This window comes from Lepus europaeus, chromosome 1 (genome assembly GCF_033115175.1).
Source record: "Lepus europaeus isolate LE1 chromosome 1, mLepTim1.pri, whole genome shotgun sequence".
NCBI classification, from domain to species: Eukaryota; Metazoa; Chordata; class Mammalia; order Lagomorpha; family Leporidae; genus Lepus; species Lepus europaeus.
Window position 1 is genome coordinate 984,864 of NC_084827.1, and position 18,908 is coordinate 1,003,771.

Consider the following 18,908-nt stretch of genomic DNA (forward strand, 5'->3'; position numbering starts at 1 on the left):
AAGTCAGAGTTACACAGAGAGAGGTGAGACAGAGAGAGAGGTCCTCCATCCATTGGTTCACTCCCCAATTGGCCACAACAGCCGGAGCTGTCCTGCCAAGAGCCAGAAGCTTCCTCCAGGTCTCCCACGCAGACGCAGGGGCCCAAGCACTTGGGCCATTTTTTTTTTTTTTTGGACAGGCAGAGTTAGTGAGAGAGAGAGACAGAGAGAAGGGTCTTCCTTCCATTGGTTCACCCCCAAAATGGCCAGGCCGGCGCTGCGCAGATCTGAAGCCAGGAGCCAGGTGCTTCCTCCTGGTCTCCCATGCGGGTGCAGGGCCCAAGCACTTGGGTCATCCTCCACTGCCTTCCTGGGCCATAGCAGAGAGCAGTCACATTTCATTCCCAGGACAGATGCCTCCCTCTTTCTTCTGACCTTGGAAGGCCTGGACTGCAGCTTTAATGGTGTCAGTTAGAAACAAGTCTAATTAAAAGACAAAGGCCTCTGCCACACCTTAACTGTTGGGTGAAAAAATCTCCACCAGATTACAGTTCAAACTCGGAGGAAAAGTTAAGTTATTTGATCCTTATATTACTATACAAGGAAAATAAAAAGGAGTGAGTGAAGCATCTTACCCAGAGTTATAAAAGGTCATTGCAATTTAAAATAGAATGCCGGTACTACTGGTGCCTCTGTGGTGTGGTGGGTTAAGCCGCTGCTTAGCATCCAATTCTGAAGAAAGTTTGAATCCTAGCTGCTCCACTCTGATTCTGCTCACTGCTAATGCACTTGGGAAGGCAGCAGAAAATGCCCCGAGTGGTTGAGTCCTTGCCTTCCATGAGGGACCGGAATGGAGTTCTTATCTCCTGGCTTCAGCCTGGTCCAGCCCTGGCTGTTGCAGCCATTTGCGGAGTGAACCAGAGGATGGAAGATCTGTTTCCCTCTGAAACTCTATCTTTCAAATAAATTAATGTTTTAAAAAATTTTGGGGGGCCGGTGCTGTGACTCACTTGGTTAATCCTCCGCCTGCAGCGCCAGCATCCCATATGAGCACCGGTTCTAGTCCCGGTTGCCCCTCTTCCAGTCAGCTCTCTGCTATGGCCCGGGAAGGCAGTAGAGGATGGCCCAAGTCCTTGGGCCCTGCACCTGCATGGGAGACCAGGAGAAGCACCTGGCTCCTGGCTTCAGATCAGCACAGTTCTGACCGTAGCGGCCATTTGGGGGATGAACCAATGAAGGAAGACTTTTCTCTGTCTATAACTCTACCTGTCAAATAAATTTAAAAAAATATTTTGGTCCTCCTCCTAAAGGAGCTAGTTTTTTGGTTTTGATTTTTGAGAGACAGACAGCACTCTCCTCTACCTTCCTGGTGCACCTGCAAGGCTGGGGCTGGGCCAAGCCAGTCAGGAGCTGAGCCCTCAATCCTGGTCTCCCTGGTGAAATCGAGCTGGAGCCAGGACTCGAGCCCAGGTAGCTCAGGCAGTATCTTAGCTGCGATACCAAGTGCCCACCTAGTCCTCTGTGTTTTGATTATGGCTGTTTTTCTGTTATGCAGAAATTTAATAGTTGAAATTATCAGTCATACTTGGAGAGCCATTCCTAGTCTGAGATTATAAAGAACACTGTAAACAGAAACAGCATAGACTGGGCGTTTTGTCTACTGGTCCCACCACTGGTTAGGACACCTGGGGCTAGTGCTGTGGTGTAGTGGGTAAAGCTCCGACTGCAGCACCAGGATCCCATACAGACAATGCCATCTCTTCTACTGCTATCCCAGGTCAAAGCAGAGAGCTGGATCAGAAGAGGATCAGCCAGGACTAGAACCGGCACCCACAGAGGATGCTGGTGCTTCAGGCAAGGACTTTAACCTGCTGCACCACATGCTGGCCCCTATAATGGAATTTCAAATGATGGAACAGAAAACATGATCTGGAGATATAGACATACAAAAAATTGTAAGAAATGGGTCAGTGCTGTGATACAGAGGGTTAAGACACCACCTGTAGTGCTAGCATCTTATATGGGCGCTGGTTCAAGTCCCAGCTGGTCCATTTCTAATCCAACTCCCGGCTGATGTGCCTGGGAAAGCAGTAGAAGATGACCTAAGTGCTTGGGCCTCTGTACCTGCAGAGAACTGGAAGAAGCTCCTGGTTCTTGGCTGGCCTATCCCAACTCTGGCTGTTGTGGCCATTTTGGGGGAGTGAACCAGCAGGTGGAAGATCTTTTTCTCTGTAACTCTGCCTTTCAAATAAATATAAAAACTTTTAGAAAGAAAGTACTAAGCAGAAGATAATATGAACTATTAGGTAAAACAAACATATAGGGGTCAGTACTGTGGTGCAGCTGGTAAAGCTGCTGCCTAAGACGCTTCAGATCGGTGCAGCTCTGGCCATGTGGCTATCTGGGGAGTGAGCCAGAGCACGGAAGATCTCTCTCTGTGTCTCTCTCTAACTCTGCCTGTCAAATAAATAAATCTTAAAAAACACACACAAACTGGGCCAGCACTGTGGCTCATTTGGTTAATCCTCTGTCTGTGGCGCTGGCATCCCATATGGGCACCGGGTTCTAGTCCCAGTTGCTCCTCTTCCAGTCTAGCTCTCTGCTGTGGCCCGGGAGGGCAGTGGAGGATGGCCCAAGTGCTTGGACCCTGCACCTGCATGGGAGACCAGGAGAAGCAACTGGCTCCTGGCTTCGGATCGGTGCAGCACCGGTCACTATTTGGGGGGTGAACCAATCGAAGGAAGACCTTTCTCGCTCGCTCTCACTGTCTAACTCTGTCAAATAATAAAACACATACACAAAGAAATAAATCAGTCCTCTATCTGCTGGTTCATAGGCTGGATCAGGCTGAAGCCAGGTGCCTGAAACTGCATTATGGTGTCCCATGTGGGTGGCAGGCACCCAAGTGCTTGGGTCATCTTCTGCTTGGTCCTCCTCTGTTGGGTCCTCCTCTGCTGGGTCCTCCTCTGCTTGGTCCTCCCGTGCTTGGGTCATCTTCTGCTTGGTCCTCCTCTGTTGGGTCCTCCTCTGCTGGGTCCTCCTCTGCTTGGTCCTCCTCTGCTTGGTCCTCCCGTGCTTGGGTCATCTTCTGCTTGGTCCTCCTCTGTTGGATCCTCCTCTGCTTGAGTCCTCCTGTGCTGGGTCCTCCTCTGCTTGGGTCATCTTCTGCTTGGTCCTCCCGTGCTTGGTTCATCTTCTGCTTGGTCCCCCTGTGCTGGGTCCTCCTCTGCTTGGTCCTCCCGTGCTTGGTTCATCTTCTGCTTGGTCCTCCTGTGCTGGGGCCCCCTCTGCTTGGTTCATCTTCTACTTGGTCCCCCTCTGCTGGGTCCTCCAGTGCTTGGTCCTTCTGTGCTGGGTCCTCTTCTGCTTGGTCCTCCTGTCCTGGGTACTCCTCTGCTTGGTCCTCCTGTGCTGGGTCCTCCCATGCTTGGTTCATCTTCTGCTTGGTCCTCCTGTGCTGGGTCCTCCCATGCTTGGTTCATCTTCTGCTTGGTCCTCCCGTGCTTGGTCCTTCTGTGCTGGGTCCTCTTTTGCTTGGTCCTCCTGTGCTGGGTACTCCTCTGCTTGGTCCTCCTGTGCTGGGTCCTCCCATGCTTGGTTCATCTTCTGCTTGGTCCTCCCGTGCTTGGTCCTTCTGTGCTGGGTCCTCTTTTGCTTGGTCCTCCTGTGCTGGGTACTCCTCTGCTTGGTCCTCCTGTGCTGGGTCCTCCCATGCTTGGTTCATCTTCTGCTTGGTCCTCCTATGCTGGGTCCTCCCGTGCTTGGTCCTTCTGTGCTGGGTCCTCTTCTGCTTGGTCCTCCTGTGCTGGGTACTCCTCTGCTTGGTCCTCCCGTGCTGAGTCCTCTGCTTGGTCCTCCTGTGCTTGGGTCATCTTCTGCTTGGTCCTCCTGTGCTTGGGTCATCTTCTGCTTGGTCCTCCTGTGCTGGGTCCTCCCATGCTTGGTCCTCCTGTGCTGGGTACTCCTCTGCTTGGTCCTCCTGTGCTGGGTCCCCCTCTGCTGGGTCATCTTCTGCTTGGTCCTCCTCCGCTGTTTCTCAGGAATCAGACAAAAGCTGCGCCCGGAGCAAAGCCCCCAGGACCGGACCAGCACTCCCATGTGGTTTTCCTGGTCACAAGTGTCAGGTCGCGCTGGCCCCTGGCTTTGTTAGTGTGCCACAGAGACACTTCCAGAGCGAGGCGGTGGTGGGGATCGGAGGAGGAGCAACGGGAGGCCTGCGGGACCAACTCGTCACCTGGACCTACCGGGGATCTGTGGGCGACATCGCCCAGGGATCCCTCGGCAGGCAATCCAGCTGCCGCCAGCAGGAGGCTCGGGGTGATTTCCAGTGAGCGGCCTGCCTGGCCGGGACTCCTCGGGCCTGTGCGTGTCGGAGCCTGCAGGCCCGGCGCTCTCGCCCCCAGAGGCACCATCTTCCGCGCGCCTCAGGTCCCCGCGAGCACTCTCAGCGCGCTGTGTCTGGTTTCAGCACGAGCCCTAGCCGTTCATTTCTTGCTTTCAAATAAGTTCCTTTCCCGATGGCATAGGGAGATGTGCATAGCGCACCCCTGCGAGCTTGCTGCCTCGCCCCGGCGTCCTTCCTCGCCCCGGCGTCCTTCCTCTCCCTCCACTTCCTTCCTCGCCCCCGGCGTCCTTCCTCGCCCCCCACCCCGCTTCCTTCCTCGCCCCTGGCTTCCTTCCTCGCCCCCGGCGTCCTTCCTCTCCCTCCACTTCCTTCCTCTCCCCCCACCCCGCTTCCTTCCTCGCCCCCGGCGTCCTTCCTCGCCCCCGGCTTCCTTCCTCTCCCCCGGCGTCCTTCCTCTCCCCGGCGTCCTTCCTCTCCCTCCACTTCCTTCCTCGCCCCCGGCTTCCTTCCTCTCCCTCCACTTCCTTCCTCTCCCCGGCCTCCTTCCTCTCCCCGGCCTCCTTCCTCTCCCCGGCTTCCTTCCTCTCCCCCGGCTTCCTTCCTCTCCCCCGGCTTCCTTCCTCTCCCTGGCGTCCTTCCTCTCCCTCCACTTCCTTCCTCGCCCCCGGCTTCCTTCCTCTCCCTCCACTTCCTTCCTCTCCCCGGCCTCCTTCCTCTCCCCGGCGTCCTTCCTCTCCCTCCACTTCCTTCCTCTCCCCGGCCTCCTTCCTCTCCCCGGCGTCCTTCCTCTCCCTCCACTTCCTTCCTCACCCCCGGCGTCCTTCCTCGCCCCCCGGCTTCCTTCCTCGCCCCCGGCTTCCTTCCTCTCCCCGGCTCCCCGGCGTCCTTCCTCTCCCTCCACTTCCTTCCTCTCCCCCGGCGTCCTTCCTCTCCCCGGCGTCCTTCCTCTCCCTCCACTTCCTTCCTCTCCCCGGCTTCCTTCCTCGCCCCCGGCTTCCTTCCTCTCCCTCCACTTCCTTCCTCGCCCCCGGCGTCCTTCCTCGCCCCGGCTTCCTTCCTCGCCCCCGGCTTCCTTCCTCTCCCCCCCCCCCGCTTCCTTCCTCGCCCCCGGCGTCCTTCCTCGCCCCGGCTTCCTTCCTCGCCCCCGGCTTCCTCACCCGCCAGGCCGAGCAGGCCCCGCAGGAGGGGCGGGGCCGGGGCCACAGCGGCCACCGCCCCCTGCCCGCCCGGTCCCCGCGCCCCTCAGCCTTTCCTCCGTGACTTCCCTGAGTCATCACCTCCCCGGAGCCGAGGGCCGGCGCGACGCGGCGGGCGGGCCCCGGCGCCATGGCGGCCCGGCTCGGCCCCACGCACGAGCCCGACACTCGCCCCGGCCCAGGCCGGAACGCGCCTGTGGTTTCCGGGTGCGACTAGGAAGCGGCTCAGGAAACCCAGAGCCCTCCCCGCGAGCCGGGCGGCCGACGGCGTCTCGGTTTCCAGGGAAACGGACCGTGTCGTGACGTCACTTCCGCCGAGCCGTCCGCGCTCCAGGCCGCCGGGAAGAAAAGAGGAAAACGGAGCGACAGCCACGACGGAGGACGCGAGCGTCTCCTCTCTGCGCATGCGCCCGCGCGGCGGCCTGCTTCTATTTATGTGGGGGATCCAACATGGCGGCTGCGGCGACCCTGGCGATGGCGGCGGAGCCCCTCAGAACGTAGTAGCGGGGCAGGGGGCACGGTCCGCACTCACGGTGGCGTCGGCGGCGACGGCGCAGGGCGGTGGAGGGACGAGAAGCGACGGGGAGCGCAAGCAAGGGCGGGCGGGCGGGCGGCGCGGCGTGGAGGCGAGCGCCGGCTCGCGCGAGCGCAGAGGGCCCGAGCGGTGGGGATGGCGGAGCCGCGCAGGGTAGCGTTCGTCAGCCTGTCACCGGCGAGGCGGCGCGAGGCCGAGTTCCCGGGGCCCGAGCGCGAGCCCGACTGCCCCCGCGAGGCGCCGCGGCCGGAGCCGGGCCCCCGCGCGGACGCGCAGCCGCCCATGGCGCTGCCGCAGCGCGAGCCCCCGCGGCCCGAGCCGCCGCCGCCGCCGCCGCCGCGGGAGACGGTGCGCCTGGAGCTGGCGCTCAAGGACCCCACGGACGAGAGCTGCGTGGAGTTCAGTTACCCGGAGCTGCTGCTGTGCGGGGAGCAACGGGTACAGAGCCCCGGGCCGAGCGGGAGGGCGCGCGGGGGTGGGCTGGGGGCCCCGGCCCCGCCGGACACGCGGGGCCCGGGGCGCTGCCGCGGGCGGGCGGGCGGGGACACGGGGGACACGGGGACACGCCCCCGCGGCCAGCCGGCCGGGGGCCCCGCGGCGAGTGGCGGGCGCCGGGGCGGGGGTCCTCTCTCGCCTCGGCGTGGTGGGCGCGCTTGGCCGGCCCTCGCGGAGTGGGTCCGTGTGGGGGTCGCGAGGGCCGGCCCCTGCCAGCCTCGCTCGGCGTCCGCCCGCCCTGTGTGGCGCTGGTTGAAACGCCCAAGTTGGCGGACGTTGCCTGGCCGGGTGATTTCTGTAGAACGATGAGAAGCCCAGCTCGGGTTTTCTGCAACTTTGCTGAGGATCCGGAGGTGGGCCTTTGGTGAGAATGGACAATGGGACCAGGCAGGCTGCCTGGCCGCTGTGGTCTCTGCGCGGTGAGCGGTGGTCTGTCGGCTGCGTGCTGGTCCTGCCCTGCGCGAGGTTAGCCCGGCGCAGCCCACGGACTGCACGAGCCCCCGGTTCTGTCTCACCGTCGCTGTCTTTATGAACTAGGTAGGAGTGAGTAAGCGCTTGGTCACAAAGTATCACATTATTTAACAATGTCTCGGTTTATTTTATGGCCGGGTGATCTGACGATTATTTATGAACACTGTTGCATGGTGAAATCGTTAGTGATTCAGCCAGAGACCTCCTTGGGCACTTCCACATCCCACGTCCGCCCTTTAGCCTCGCTGTCCGCCTCTTCCTAGCTGCTTCTCCCAAAAGAATACTTAAAATAGTGGACTGTAGCATTTCTAAGCAGCTTGTATTCTACCTGCTACTCTAAGTCGGTGTGCAGCCTTTGTAATTTTCCTAAATTACAGATGAGAAGCGTTATCTTTGGGTCGAAACAGTAACAGCTAACATGTACAGATTTTGTGCTAGGTGCTGATACAGCTGTAAGCGCTGGACCTGGTTTATGTGGGTTAGTCCAGCAGAACTCCATAGGTAAGAACCAGTATCCCTGTGTGACAAACGAGGGTAACGCAGAAGGTTGTATGTAGTTTTTCAGTTCTTCTTTCTGCAGGAGTACCGATTCTTAATAAACGTTTTTTGTAATAAACGTGATCCCACCAAAATGAAGTAAAATCAGTCATTTAACAATGTAAAGACCTCCGTGGTGATCCTCTTTATGCTGTACTAGTAATGCCATCAGACATTAATAGTATGTATTCTTATAGAAAAATTCAGAAAAAAAGCTAGTTTTTTCACACCCGAGTTTTACCACGTGTCACCCAGTGACAGGCTGTGTTCTGAGAGGCGCACCACGCACGCATCGCGGCATGTCTGCGGTTATGTGGCTCAGTGTCCTGGCACCTGGGACACTCGGTGTAGGCGTCCTGTGGTCACCTGTCAGTGGCCAGACGTCCTCATGAGGTACATGACTGTGGTCATGGAATAGGAGAAAGGTGAATCGTTCCATTTGTTGTGTTTACTTGATATATGCTCTCAATTTAGGGGTTTATTTGCCCAGTTTTATTGTTTATCCAACTGTGTATCTCGTCATACTCCTGAACAAACAAAAAATGTTTTATGCAGGGCACCTTTGCAACAAAGATATGCCAGTGTTTTCCTGTGGTTACTCTCAGTGAATATAGAAAGGTATAGAAAATACCTTTTTAAGTAAAATTGTCGTAGTTCCATGAAGGGTAATCCTAGATGAGAGACCGAGAAAGCACAATGTTAACATTAGACTTGGATAGAAACTGATGATCCCCAAATTGGGTTTTTCCTCCCTTTTCATTTGGAGTGTTCCTTTATTTTTAGGGATGTAGTATTTTCAAAAGAACTTTGAATTTGAATTAACTATTATTGAACAGTGTATCTTATAGCAGGCTGAAGTAGAAAGTTGAGGAAGAGCTCTTAAATATGAAGAAAAATGCCTTCACGTTTTTGAAGTAGCTGTTGCTGAACAGGACTGGTCAGTGTGGTGCTGGGGCCACTCTGTCGGGGTGCATTTGCACCAGCCCCCTGAAGACTAGCATTCAGAATTTCGTGTGCTCTTTATGAGTGAATAAAAGCACAATGAGGAAACATACGCTGGGAAAATGTGAAAAACCAGCTTCTAGTTCATCAGTGTGCAGGTAGCTGAGCCCTCCTTGTTAGTTCTCTCAGTTGTGTGCTGGCGTTGCGGGGCGGCCGCTGAGCCCCTGGCGTGATCTCTGTCCTCAGAGTGACGAGTTCACCATTCCAGGCCGAAGCCGAATGAGCGTGCATTTTAGAAAGAGGTTTTGTCAGTGATTGATCCACAAGAAAAAAGATATTTTGACTCGTAAACAGTATCAGTTAACTAGATTGTACATTTGTGGATATGATTAATTGAGGCTTTTCTATTAAAAGGGAACACAGTGTCACTGTAACTGCACTGTTGTGGAGTTCCGTGGCCTTCCACTGCGGATTGCGGATGAGTTGTTGAAGGGTGTCCTGAGAGGTGGTAGTGAGTTCGTGTCGAAGGGCACAGTTACTGCATCAGTTGTGCATGTGGTTGGTTGGTAATTTTCAGATTTTTTCGTTCACTTGGAGAAACATAATGATTCCTGATTAGTCTTTTTTTCTTTCTTTCTTTCTTTCTTTCTTTCTTTCTTTTTTTTTTTTTTTTAAATTTTTGACAGGCAGAGTAGACAGTGAGAGAGAGAGAGAGAGACAGAGAGAAAGGTCTTCCTTTTTGCCATTGGTTCACCCTCCAATGGCCACTGCAGCCTATGCACCGCGCTGATCCGAAGCCAGGAGCCAGGTGCTTCTCCTGGTCTCCCATGGGGTGCAGGGCCCAAGGACCCGGGCCATCCTCCACTGCACTCCCGGGCCATAACAGAGAGCTGGCCTGGAAGAGGGGCAACTGGGATAGAATCCGGCGCCCCGACTGGGACTAGAACCCGTTGTGCCGGCGCCGCAAGGCGGAGGATTAGCCTGTTGAGCCACGGCGCCGACCCCCTGATTAGTCTTGATTTGAGGTTGGGAAGGGGTGACAACGATTTATTTACTTGAAAGGCAGCGTGACAGAGGTAGATCTTCCATCTGCTGGTTCACCCCTTCAGATGGTCACGAGAGCCAGGGCTGAGCCAGGAGCCCAAGCACTTGAGCCATCGGCCATCACTGGCTTCCCAGATGCTTTTCAGGAGGTGGATTGGAGGCAGAGCAGCTGAGACTCAAACTGGCCCTCAGATAATGGGATGCTGGCCTTGCAAGGGCAACTTAACTGTGCCTGACACTAGCCCTTGGGGGTGGGGGTGAGGGTTGTTCTTAACTCTAAAAGAAAAATAAGTCAAAAGATGTATAGCCTGTCAATAATAAAAGACTTGACGCCTGTGTGCAGCATGTAAGATATTTCAGGCACTCGTCTTTAAACTAGAGAGGCACGTGTGTTTATATCTGCACACATATAGTGGGGCAGACAGGTGGGAAGACCTGGGATTGGACTTCTCCGGCATCGCAGGGCACAGTTGCTGATAACAAGGCTTGGTGGCTGCTGGCTGTTCTGTCTGAGGACTCAAGTTAAGGCTTAGTATCCCTTCTTTTTTCTTCTTCTTCTTCTTCTTCTTCTTTTTTTTTTTTTTTTTTTTTTTTTTTTTTTCTGACAGGCAGAGTGGACAGTGAGAGAGAGAGACAGAGAGAAAGGTCTTCCTTTGCCGTTGGTTCACCCCCCAGTGGCTGCTGCAGCCGGTGCACTGCGCTGATCCGAAGCCAGGAGCCAGGTGCTTCTCCTGGTCTCCCATGCAGGTGCAGGGCCCAAACACTTGGGCCATCCTCCACTGCCCTCCTGGGCCACAGCAGAGAGCTGGACTGGAAGAGGAGCAACCGGGACAGAATCCGGCACACCAACCGGGACTAGAACCCGGTGTGCCGGTGCTGCAGGCAGAGGATTAGCCTAGTGAGCCGCGGCGCCGGCAAGTATCCCTTTTTTATCGCTGTACTCTGGCTAGCTTATTTCCTTGTGGATCATGGTAATTCCTATTGGGATACAGGATTCTATATGTTAATTACTTACTACGATAATTTAAAAATTGAATCTGAAATCATTTCCTTTAAGCCCTAGGAAGTATTCCTTTTCCTCTAAAGTCCCAGCTATAAAGGATTCCCTGGCATTGTTTCTGTCCATGTTTTCCTTCGTGTGTTTTACACGGATTGTATCTCAGCTCTATATCCAGATCAGGTGTCTGATTTATAAAGTGCAAGTCTTCGCCCACTCTTCCTTTTTGTGGCCCTTCAAGGCCAGCCAGATCTTCACCCAGGAATTTCTGTTGTGAAAGCCTTTTGTCTTAAGTTACTTGAAGATAGTACTGCATATAAACAGCCTTCCTTTTTAAAAATGTGCTTTCTAGTCAATTGTCTGAAGTTGTAAAAAAAAAAGTATTTTTAAAAGTAGCTGCTTACTTTGACATTTTGGTGTATTGAAAACCATATATATGTACACACACAATGTCTGCTGAAATAGTGCACTTGAATACAGGATGTGATTCATTTGTTTGTTTTGGTAAATAGACAGTAAATGTACAATCCTTGTTCTCTGTGTGTATGTATTTTTTTAAGATCTATTTTTATTGATTTATTTGAAAGAGTTAAAAGTCTTTCCGTCCACTGGTTCACTCCCAATATGTCCGCAATAACCATGGCTGGGCCGAGCTGAAGTCGGAAGCTTCATCTCAGTCTCCCACATGGATGCAGCGACCCGAGCACTTGGGTCACTTCTGCTGCTTTCCCAGACCATTAGCAGGGAGCTGCACGGGAAGTGGAGCAGCTGGGCCTCAACCAGTGCCCATGTGGGGTTTATCTGCGAAGCCACGAAGCTGGCCCATGGTGTGTGCGTTTATAGATCTGTATATAACGTAGACTTTGATTCTTCCCTGCCAGAAGGAAGCGATGGCGGTGTGACTTTTTTGCAGCTGTTTCACTGTTGTAATTGCTTCAGAGTATACTGTGTGTACTCTGAATGGATATGCATTGACAGGAAATGGGCGATAGAGAAGCTGGTATACTGGGTCTCTGCAGAAGGCTGTAGCAGCTGCAGAGTTTCATGTGGTAGCTCTCAGGCAGATGATTAAATGTGACTAATTAATAAACTGTATATCCTTTTAGAAGCATTTCCTGACCAAGGTAGTTAATAGTTTGTTTGTTTTTTTAAGATTTATTTATTTATATATTTCAAAACAGAGTTATAGCGAGGCAGAGAGAGACAGAGGTCTTCTATGCGCTGGTTCACTCCCCAAATGGCAGCAATGGCCAGAGCTGGGCTGATCCAAAGCCAGGAGCCAGGAGCTTCTTCCAGTTTCCCATGTGGGTACAGGTGCCCAAGCACTTGGACCATCTTCTCCTGTGTTCCCAGGCCATAGCAAAGAGCTGGTCAGAAGAGGAGCAGCCAGGATTCCAACCAGTGCCCATATGGGATGCTGGCACTGCAGGTGGAGCCTTTATAAGCTGAGTCACACTGCCGGCCCCAGTAGTTAATAGTTTTTACGGAAGATACCCAATGAGAATTATATGTGGACATTTTTTTTTTTTTAAATGTTTGGTAAGTCCTTAAATCTTTTTTCTTTTCTTTTTTGACAGGCAGAGTTAGAGAGAGAGACAGAGAGAAAGGTCTTCCTTTTCTGTTGGTTCACCCCACAATGGCCGCTGCAGCCAGCGCGCTGCGCTGATCCGAAGGCAGGAGCCAGGTGCTTCCTCCTGGTCTCCCATGCGGGCACAGGGTCCAAGTACTTGGGCCATCCTCCACTGTACTCCCGGGCCACAGCAGAGAGCTGGACTGGAAGAGGAACAACCAGGACAGAATCCGGCGCCCCGACCGGGACTAGAACCCGGTGTGCCGGTGCCACAGGCGGAGGATTAGCCTATTGAGCTGTGGCGCTGGCCTAAATCTTTTTTTCTTTAAAGATTTATTTGAAAGGCAGAGAGAGAGGGACAGAGGTCTTCCAACTGCTGGTTCATTCCCCAGATGGCCTCAATGGCTGGAGCTGAGCTGATCTGAAGCCAGGAGTAAGGAGCTTTTTCTGGGTCTCCCATGCAGGTGCAGGCGCACAAGGACTTGGACCATCTTCTACTGCTTTCCCAGGCCCATAGCAGAGAGCTGGATTGGAACTGCAGCAGCTGGGACTTGAACTGGTGCTCTTATAGGATGCCAGGACCATAGCCAGCAGCTTTACCCACTGTGCCACAGTGTCGGCCCCTATTTTTTTATATAATTTTTTTTCTTAAAGAAATTTTTATTTAATGAGTACAAATTTCATAAGTAAAACTTTAGGAATATAGGATTCTCCCTATCATATTTGTCCTCCCACCCACCTCCTCCACCTCTCCCATTCCCATCCCAATTCTCCATTAAGATTAATTTTCAATTAACTTGATACACAGAAAACCAACTCTAAGTAAAGATTTCAAAAAAAAAAATTTTTTTTTTTTTAAATTTTTTGACAGGCAGAGTGGACAGTGAGAGAGAGAGACAGAGAGAAAGGTCTTCCTTTACTGTTGGTTCACCCTCCAATGGCTGCCGCGGTTGGCGCGCTGCGGCCGGCGCACCGTGCTGATCCGATGGCAGGAGCCAGGTGCCTATCCTGGTCTCCCATGCGGGTGCAGGGCCCAAGCACTTGGGCCATCCTCCACTGCACTCCCTGGCCATAGCAGAGAGCTGGCCTGGAAGAGGGGCAACTGGGATAGAATCCCGGCGCCCCGACCGGGACTAGAACCCGTTGTGCCAGCGCCACAAGGCGGAGGATTAGCCTGTTAAGCCACGGCGCTGGCCAAAGTGTCAATTTCATGTCTACAGATTTCCTTTTAGGTGCTCTATTATTGAAATCAGGGAGAACATATGCTGTTTCTCCCTTTGGGATTAGCTTATTTCAAAAAGTATGATGTTTTCCAGAGTCATCCATTTTGTTGCATATGACCAGATTTTTATCTAATGTTTATGGGAGTTTTTTGCCTTGATGTTTTGGATGGGGTGACTGTAAGATCACTTTGCAGGTGGAGACAATGTGGATTGTCTTGTTCTTGTGTATGACTCTATTAAAATTGCAGATATGTTTTGCTATGAATTAGTGTTTTTCTTTATTTTTAAATTTTTAAAAAGATTTTATTTATTTATTTGAAAGGCAGAGTTACAGACAATGAGAGGATGAGACAGAGAGAAGTCTTCCGTCTGTTGGTTCACTCCACTTTGGCCACAAATGGCCAGAGCTGTGCTGTTCCAAAGCCAGGAGCCAGGAGGTTCTTTTCGATCTCCTATGTGGGTACAGGGGCCCAAGGACTTGGGCCATTCTTCACTGCCTTCCCAGGCCACAGCAGAGGGCTGGATCGGAAGAGGAGCAGCTGGGACTAGAACCAGTGCCCACATGGGATGCCAGTGCTACAGGCGGAGGGTTAACCTACTGTGCCACTACACTGGCCCTTTTTCTTTTCTTTTTTTTTTTTTAAGATTTATTTAATCATTTGCAAGTCAGAGTTACACGAAGGGGGGGGGGAGGGGAAGGGGAAGGAGAAGGAGAAGGAAGGCAGAGAAATAGATCAGTCTTCCATCCGATGGTTCACTCCCCAGTTGGCTGCAATGGCTGGAGCTGAGCTGATCTGAAGCCGGGAGCCTCTTCCCGGTCTCCCACATGAGTGCAGGGCCCCAAGGACCTGGGCCATTTTCTATTGCTTACCCAGGCCATAGCAGAGAGCTGGATTGGAAGAGGAGCAGCCGGGCTTCAAACTGGTGCCCATGTGGGATGCCAGTGCTTCAGGCCAGGGCATTAACCCAGTGCGCCACAGTGCCGGCCTCATCTTTATTTTTTAAGAATTACTTTAGGGCCTGGTACTATGGCTTAGTGGGTAAAGCCGCTGCCTGCAGTGCCAGCATACCATATGGGTGCCAGTTAAGGTCCTGGCTGCTCCACTTCCAATCCAGCTCTCTGCTGTGGCCTGGGAAAGCAGTAGGAGGTGGCCCAAGTTGTTGGGCCCCTGCAAATGCATGGGAGACCCAGATGAATTTCCGGGCTCCTTGCTTCGTATTAGCACATCTCTGGCCATTGCAGCCATCTGGGGAGTGAACCAGCAAATGGAAGACCTCTCTCTCTGTCTCTACCTCTGCCTTTCAAATAAATAACTAAATCTTAAAAAAAAAAAGAATTTATTTATTTGAAAGGTAGAGTCAGAGAAGGGGAGAGCCTGAGGTAGAGCTCCCATCCACTGGTTCACTCCCCAAATGGCTGCAGCAGGACTTGGCTTGCAGTGCCGGCATCTCATATGGACACCAGTTTGAGTCCCAGCTGCTCCACTTCTGATCCAACTCTCTATGGTGGCCTGGGAAAGCAGCAGAAGATGGCCCAAGTCCTTGGGCCCCTGCACTCGAATGGGTGACCCAGAAGAAGCTCCTGGCTTCCGATCAGCTCAGCTCCAGCCGTATTCAGCAACTTGGAGAGTGAACCAGCAGATGAAGACCTCTCTCTGTCTCTACCTTTCTCTATGATTCTTTCAGATAAATAAAATAAATCTTAAAAAAGAGAAGTGTGTTAAGCCACTGCTTGCAATGCTGGCATCCCGTATTGGAGTGCCTGTTTGAGTTCCAGCTTCCCTGCTTCCCGTTCAGACCCTTGGTGTAATACGCCTGGGAAGGCAGTGAAAGATGATGCAAGTACTCAAGCCCCTGCCACATATGTGGGAGACGTGGATGGAGTTTAGAGCTTCTGGCTTTGGCCTGGCCCAGCCCTGGCTGCTGCTGCCATTTGGAGAATGAGCCATTGGGTGGAAGATCTTCCCTCAATGGCCTCTCTTCCTTCCTCCTTCTCTGTCTCTCCCTCTCTCTCTTTTCTCTGTCATTCTTTCAAATAAATAAAATAAATATATATATATATATATTTTTTTTTTGTAAAAGGGATCCTGTGAGTTTTCCATGAACTTTTTGTAGTCCCTCATATAATGGAAGTAATTATATAAACATAGATATAATTGAGCATTAATACTTGCATTTCTTTTCTCATTCATTTTGAATCAGAAGAAGCTCATTCATACAGAAGATCCATTTAATGATGAACATCAAGAGAGGCAAGAAGTGGAAATGTTGGCTAAGAAGTTTGAAATGAAATATGTGAGTATAATAAACTCTTCATTGAGTTAATCTTATCCTGTTGTCCTGGTTGATGGGGTTTATAAATTACCCATAGCCTCCCTTACCCTGTTCTTGCAAACTGAAGCCAGATGGATGGTTAGATAGTCAAATAGCGAGGCCAGCAGACTATAGAGCGGTAGTAGTGGTCATCATTTATTGCGATCCTAGAGCCCAGGCAGTTTGCTGAACATGTTCTGTCTCCTGTCCTTGTAACAAAACTACAAGCAAGGCAGGTACTGTTGACTGTATTTTACAGATGGCAAAACTGCAGTGCTGCACCGCAAGGTCCATCACTGACGCGAGGGCACACACTGGCAAGAATAGATGACGTGTCCACGTCTGTCTAGCTCTGACCATATGCCCTTAGGAGTTTCAAAGATTGAATGTGTGTACTGTGCTTCTAGGCCTCTGAGATCAGACTCAATGAGGAACAGCACACAGCTTGTTTGAACCTGTCCTGTTTAAGTATTCTTGTATGTTCAGATTCTGTGCCACCATGTAGTGGTGTTTGTTTAGTTTAAAAATAATTATTTACCTGATTGCTAAGTTGCTTAACATTTTTTCAGATTTTCTTGTGTAATTGACTTTGTGGAAGCTCCATTCCCCATTGGATGTTTATTCAGTGGCTTTAGCTACTCTTGGCCCTTTGCTAAAACGTAACCCAGTTGTGAAGCGCAGTCCCTGTGTGAGCACTGAGAAGTGTCTCTCAGAGATAGGGTGTCAGCCCACTGGGCTTGTCATTCATGTGGTGGCCGGGGTCTGGGCTGGCACTCTGGAGGTGGTGGAAATGCCTGAGAATAGGCATTGAGCTGGGTTCTGGGCCGTGTTTTGCCGCCTACTGATTGTGTGTTGGGTGAAGTTGTTGAGGCTCTTTGGGCACAGTCTTGTTGTGTGTGAATTGAGAGGCTCACATTTCCCAAGATCCTCTGGCCCTGTGTTCCTTGACTGTGTAATAATAAATGTGGGAGTAGAATGGGGGATGTTTTCAGAGAAGGAACATCCCAGGTTCTAATAATAATGTGTAGTGTTTCATTACAATAAAATCTGCTGAGATATACTGTATCAAGAGGAATAAATCCTAAAATTTTTTGTACAAGTTGTACATTGGCCAAAATTTTTAACTTTAATTTAACGTTAATTTAAAGACTTAACTGGCCAGTCTTTTAACCAGATGGTATATTTATGTGGTTCAAAATTCAAAAATAAAAAAAAGGTGAAAAACCTGTTTTATTGCCTTTCCCACCCACCTTATGCCACATTATTGAGGGTAGTTCCATGTGTACACGATGTTACGTGTGCTTTCTAGAGCTATGGGACATCTCTCTCCATGCACCTCCTCCTGCTAACACACCTGAATGCTGCGGAAGATGACACACACTTCTGCTCTTTGCTTTTTGCAGTTACTACATCCTGGATGTTTTAAATATGTGTTTCTATATCAGAGCAAGGAGAGCTCACTTTTTATTTATTTATTTTTTTTTTGAAGCTGCATGACATTTCATGGAAATATTACAGTTTATTTAGTCAGTCCCTACATACGTAGTTTTTTTTTTTTTTTTAAAGATTTATTTATTTATTTGAAAGAGTTATACAGAGATAGAAGGAGAGGCAGAGAGAGAGAGAGAGAGAGAGAGAGAGAGGTCTTCCATCTGCTGGTTCACTCCCCAGTTGGCTGCAACAGCCGGAGCTGTGCTGATCCAAATCCAGGAGCCAGGAGCTTCCTCTGGGTCTTCCATGTGGGTGCAGGGGCCCGAGGACTTGGGCCATCTTCCACTGCTTTCCCAGACCACAGCAGAGAGCTGGATCAGAAGTGGAGCAGCTGGGACTTGAACCGGCGCCCATATGGGGGGCTGGCACTTTAGGCGGCAGCTTTATCTGCTACACCACGGCGCTGGCCCCTATGTTTTTTAAAAATATACTCTTCTAAATGATGCTGCAGCAGTTGCTCTGTGAAAGTGGAAGATTTATGTCAAAGGATTTACACATTTATAAATTTTGGTATATATCACTAGATTATCAGTTTCTGCTGTCAGCTTCCTCTTAGAATGCCTTTTTTGCTATGGGTTACTCCCAGCATGTGACCCTGTAAATCATGACTGCCTCTCAGTTAATATTAGACCTCATCGTACTGGAGGGGAGTACTTGACATAAACAATGAATGTTCTGAAGAAAGTGTGTAAAGCTGAGTTTCAGACAGCTTGGCTGAATGTAGACATTATCATTGTGCAAAAATAAAATAACACTCTAGTGATAATCCAGATTAATTAACTGTATTCTCTATAGATTTTTTTTTCTTTTTTTTCCTTTTTGACAGGCAGAGTGGACAGAGAGAGAGAGAAAGGTCCTCCTTTGCCGTTGGTTCACCCTCCAATGGTCGCCCTCTATAGATTTTTTATTGTTACATTCTGAGTATTTGTTTCAATTACTTGGAAGCTTTTTTCTTTTTCTTTTCTTTTTAAAGATTTATGTATTTGAAAGGCTGAATGACAGGGAGAAAGAGATCTTCCATCTACTGGTTGACTTTTCAGATGCTCACAACAGCTCGGGCTGGGCCAGGCCAGAGTCAGGAGCCGGGATTTCTCTATCCAGGTCTCCTCCATGGCTGGCAGGGACCTATGTAGTTGGGCTATCACTTGCTGCCTTTTCAGGTGTGTTACCAGGAAGCTAGACTGGAAGTAGAGTACCTGGGACAAAGTGGGCACTCTGATGCGGGATGTGGGTGCCCCGAGAAGGCCTAATGTGCTGTACGATACCGGCCCCGTTATTTGGAACCTTTAAGAAAATCGTAAGGCCAACAGCGACTTGACAGAGGATATCTCGTTCAGCCATGCACCTGCAGCCCTGCGCTATCAAAGTCTTCCTTAACCAGCAAAGATCTTTGTTGGCATTCTGGGAGCAGCAAATTCATATGTTTCAGCAGTTAAAAATCAGTGATACCAGAAGTTATAAAAACCATAGAATTGGGGCCGGTGCTGTGGCACAGTAGGCTAATGCTCTAGCCTGAGGTGCTGGCAACCCATATGGGCGCCGGTTTGAGACCCAGCTGCTCCACTTCTGATCCAGCTCTCTGCTATGACCTGGGAAAGCAGTAGAAGATGGTCAAAGTCCTTGGGCTCCTGCACCCACGTGGGAGACCCAGAGGAAGCTCCTGGCTCCTGATTTCGGATCAGCACAGCTTCGGCTGTTGCGGCCAACTAGGGAGTGAACCATCAGATGGAAGACTCTCTCTCTCTCTTTCTCTTTCTCTCTTTACCTCTC

General features: G+C 51.2%; 1 protein-coding gene across 1 annotated transcript in view; it reads left to right on the forward strand.

Annotated features, from left to right (window-relative positions):
* Positions 1–5,650: 5,650 nt before the first annotated feature.
* The window catches only part of UBN2 (ubinuclein 2), an 85,775-nt gene continuing 72,517 nt past the window's right edge, over positions 5,651–18,908 (forward strand). The window contains exons 1-3 of the mRNA XM_062191349.1: positions 5,651–5,719; positions 5,804–6,493; positions 15,537–15,629. Coding sequence (XP_062047333.1) covers positions 5,651–5,719; positions 5,804–6,493; positions 15,537–15,629 — 852 coding nt within the window. The remainder of the gene's footprint in view (positions 5,720–5,803; positions 6,494–15,536; positions 15,630–18,908) is intronic.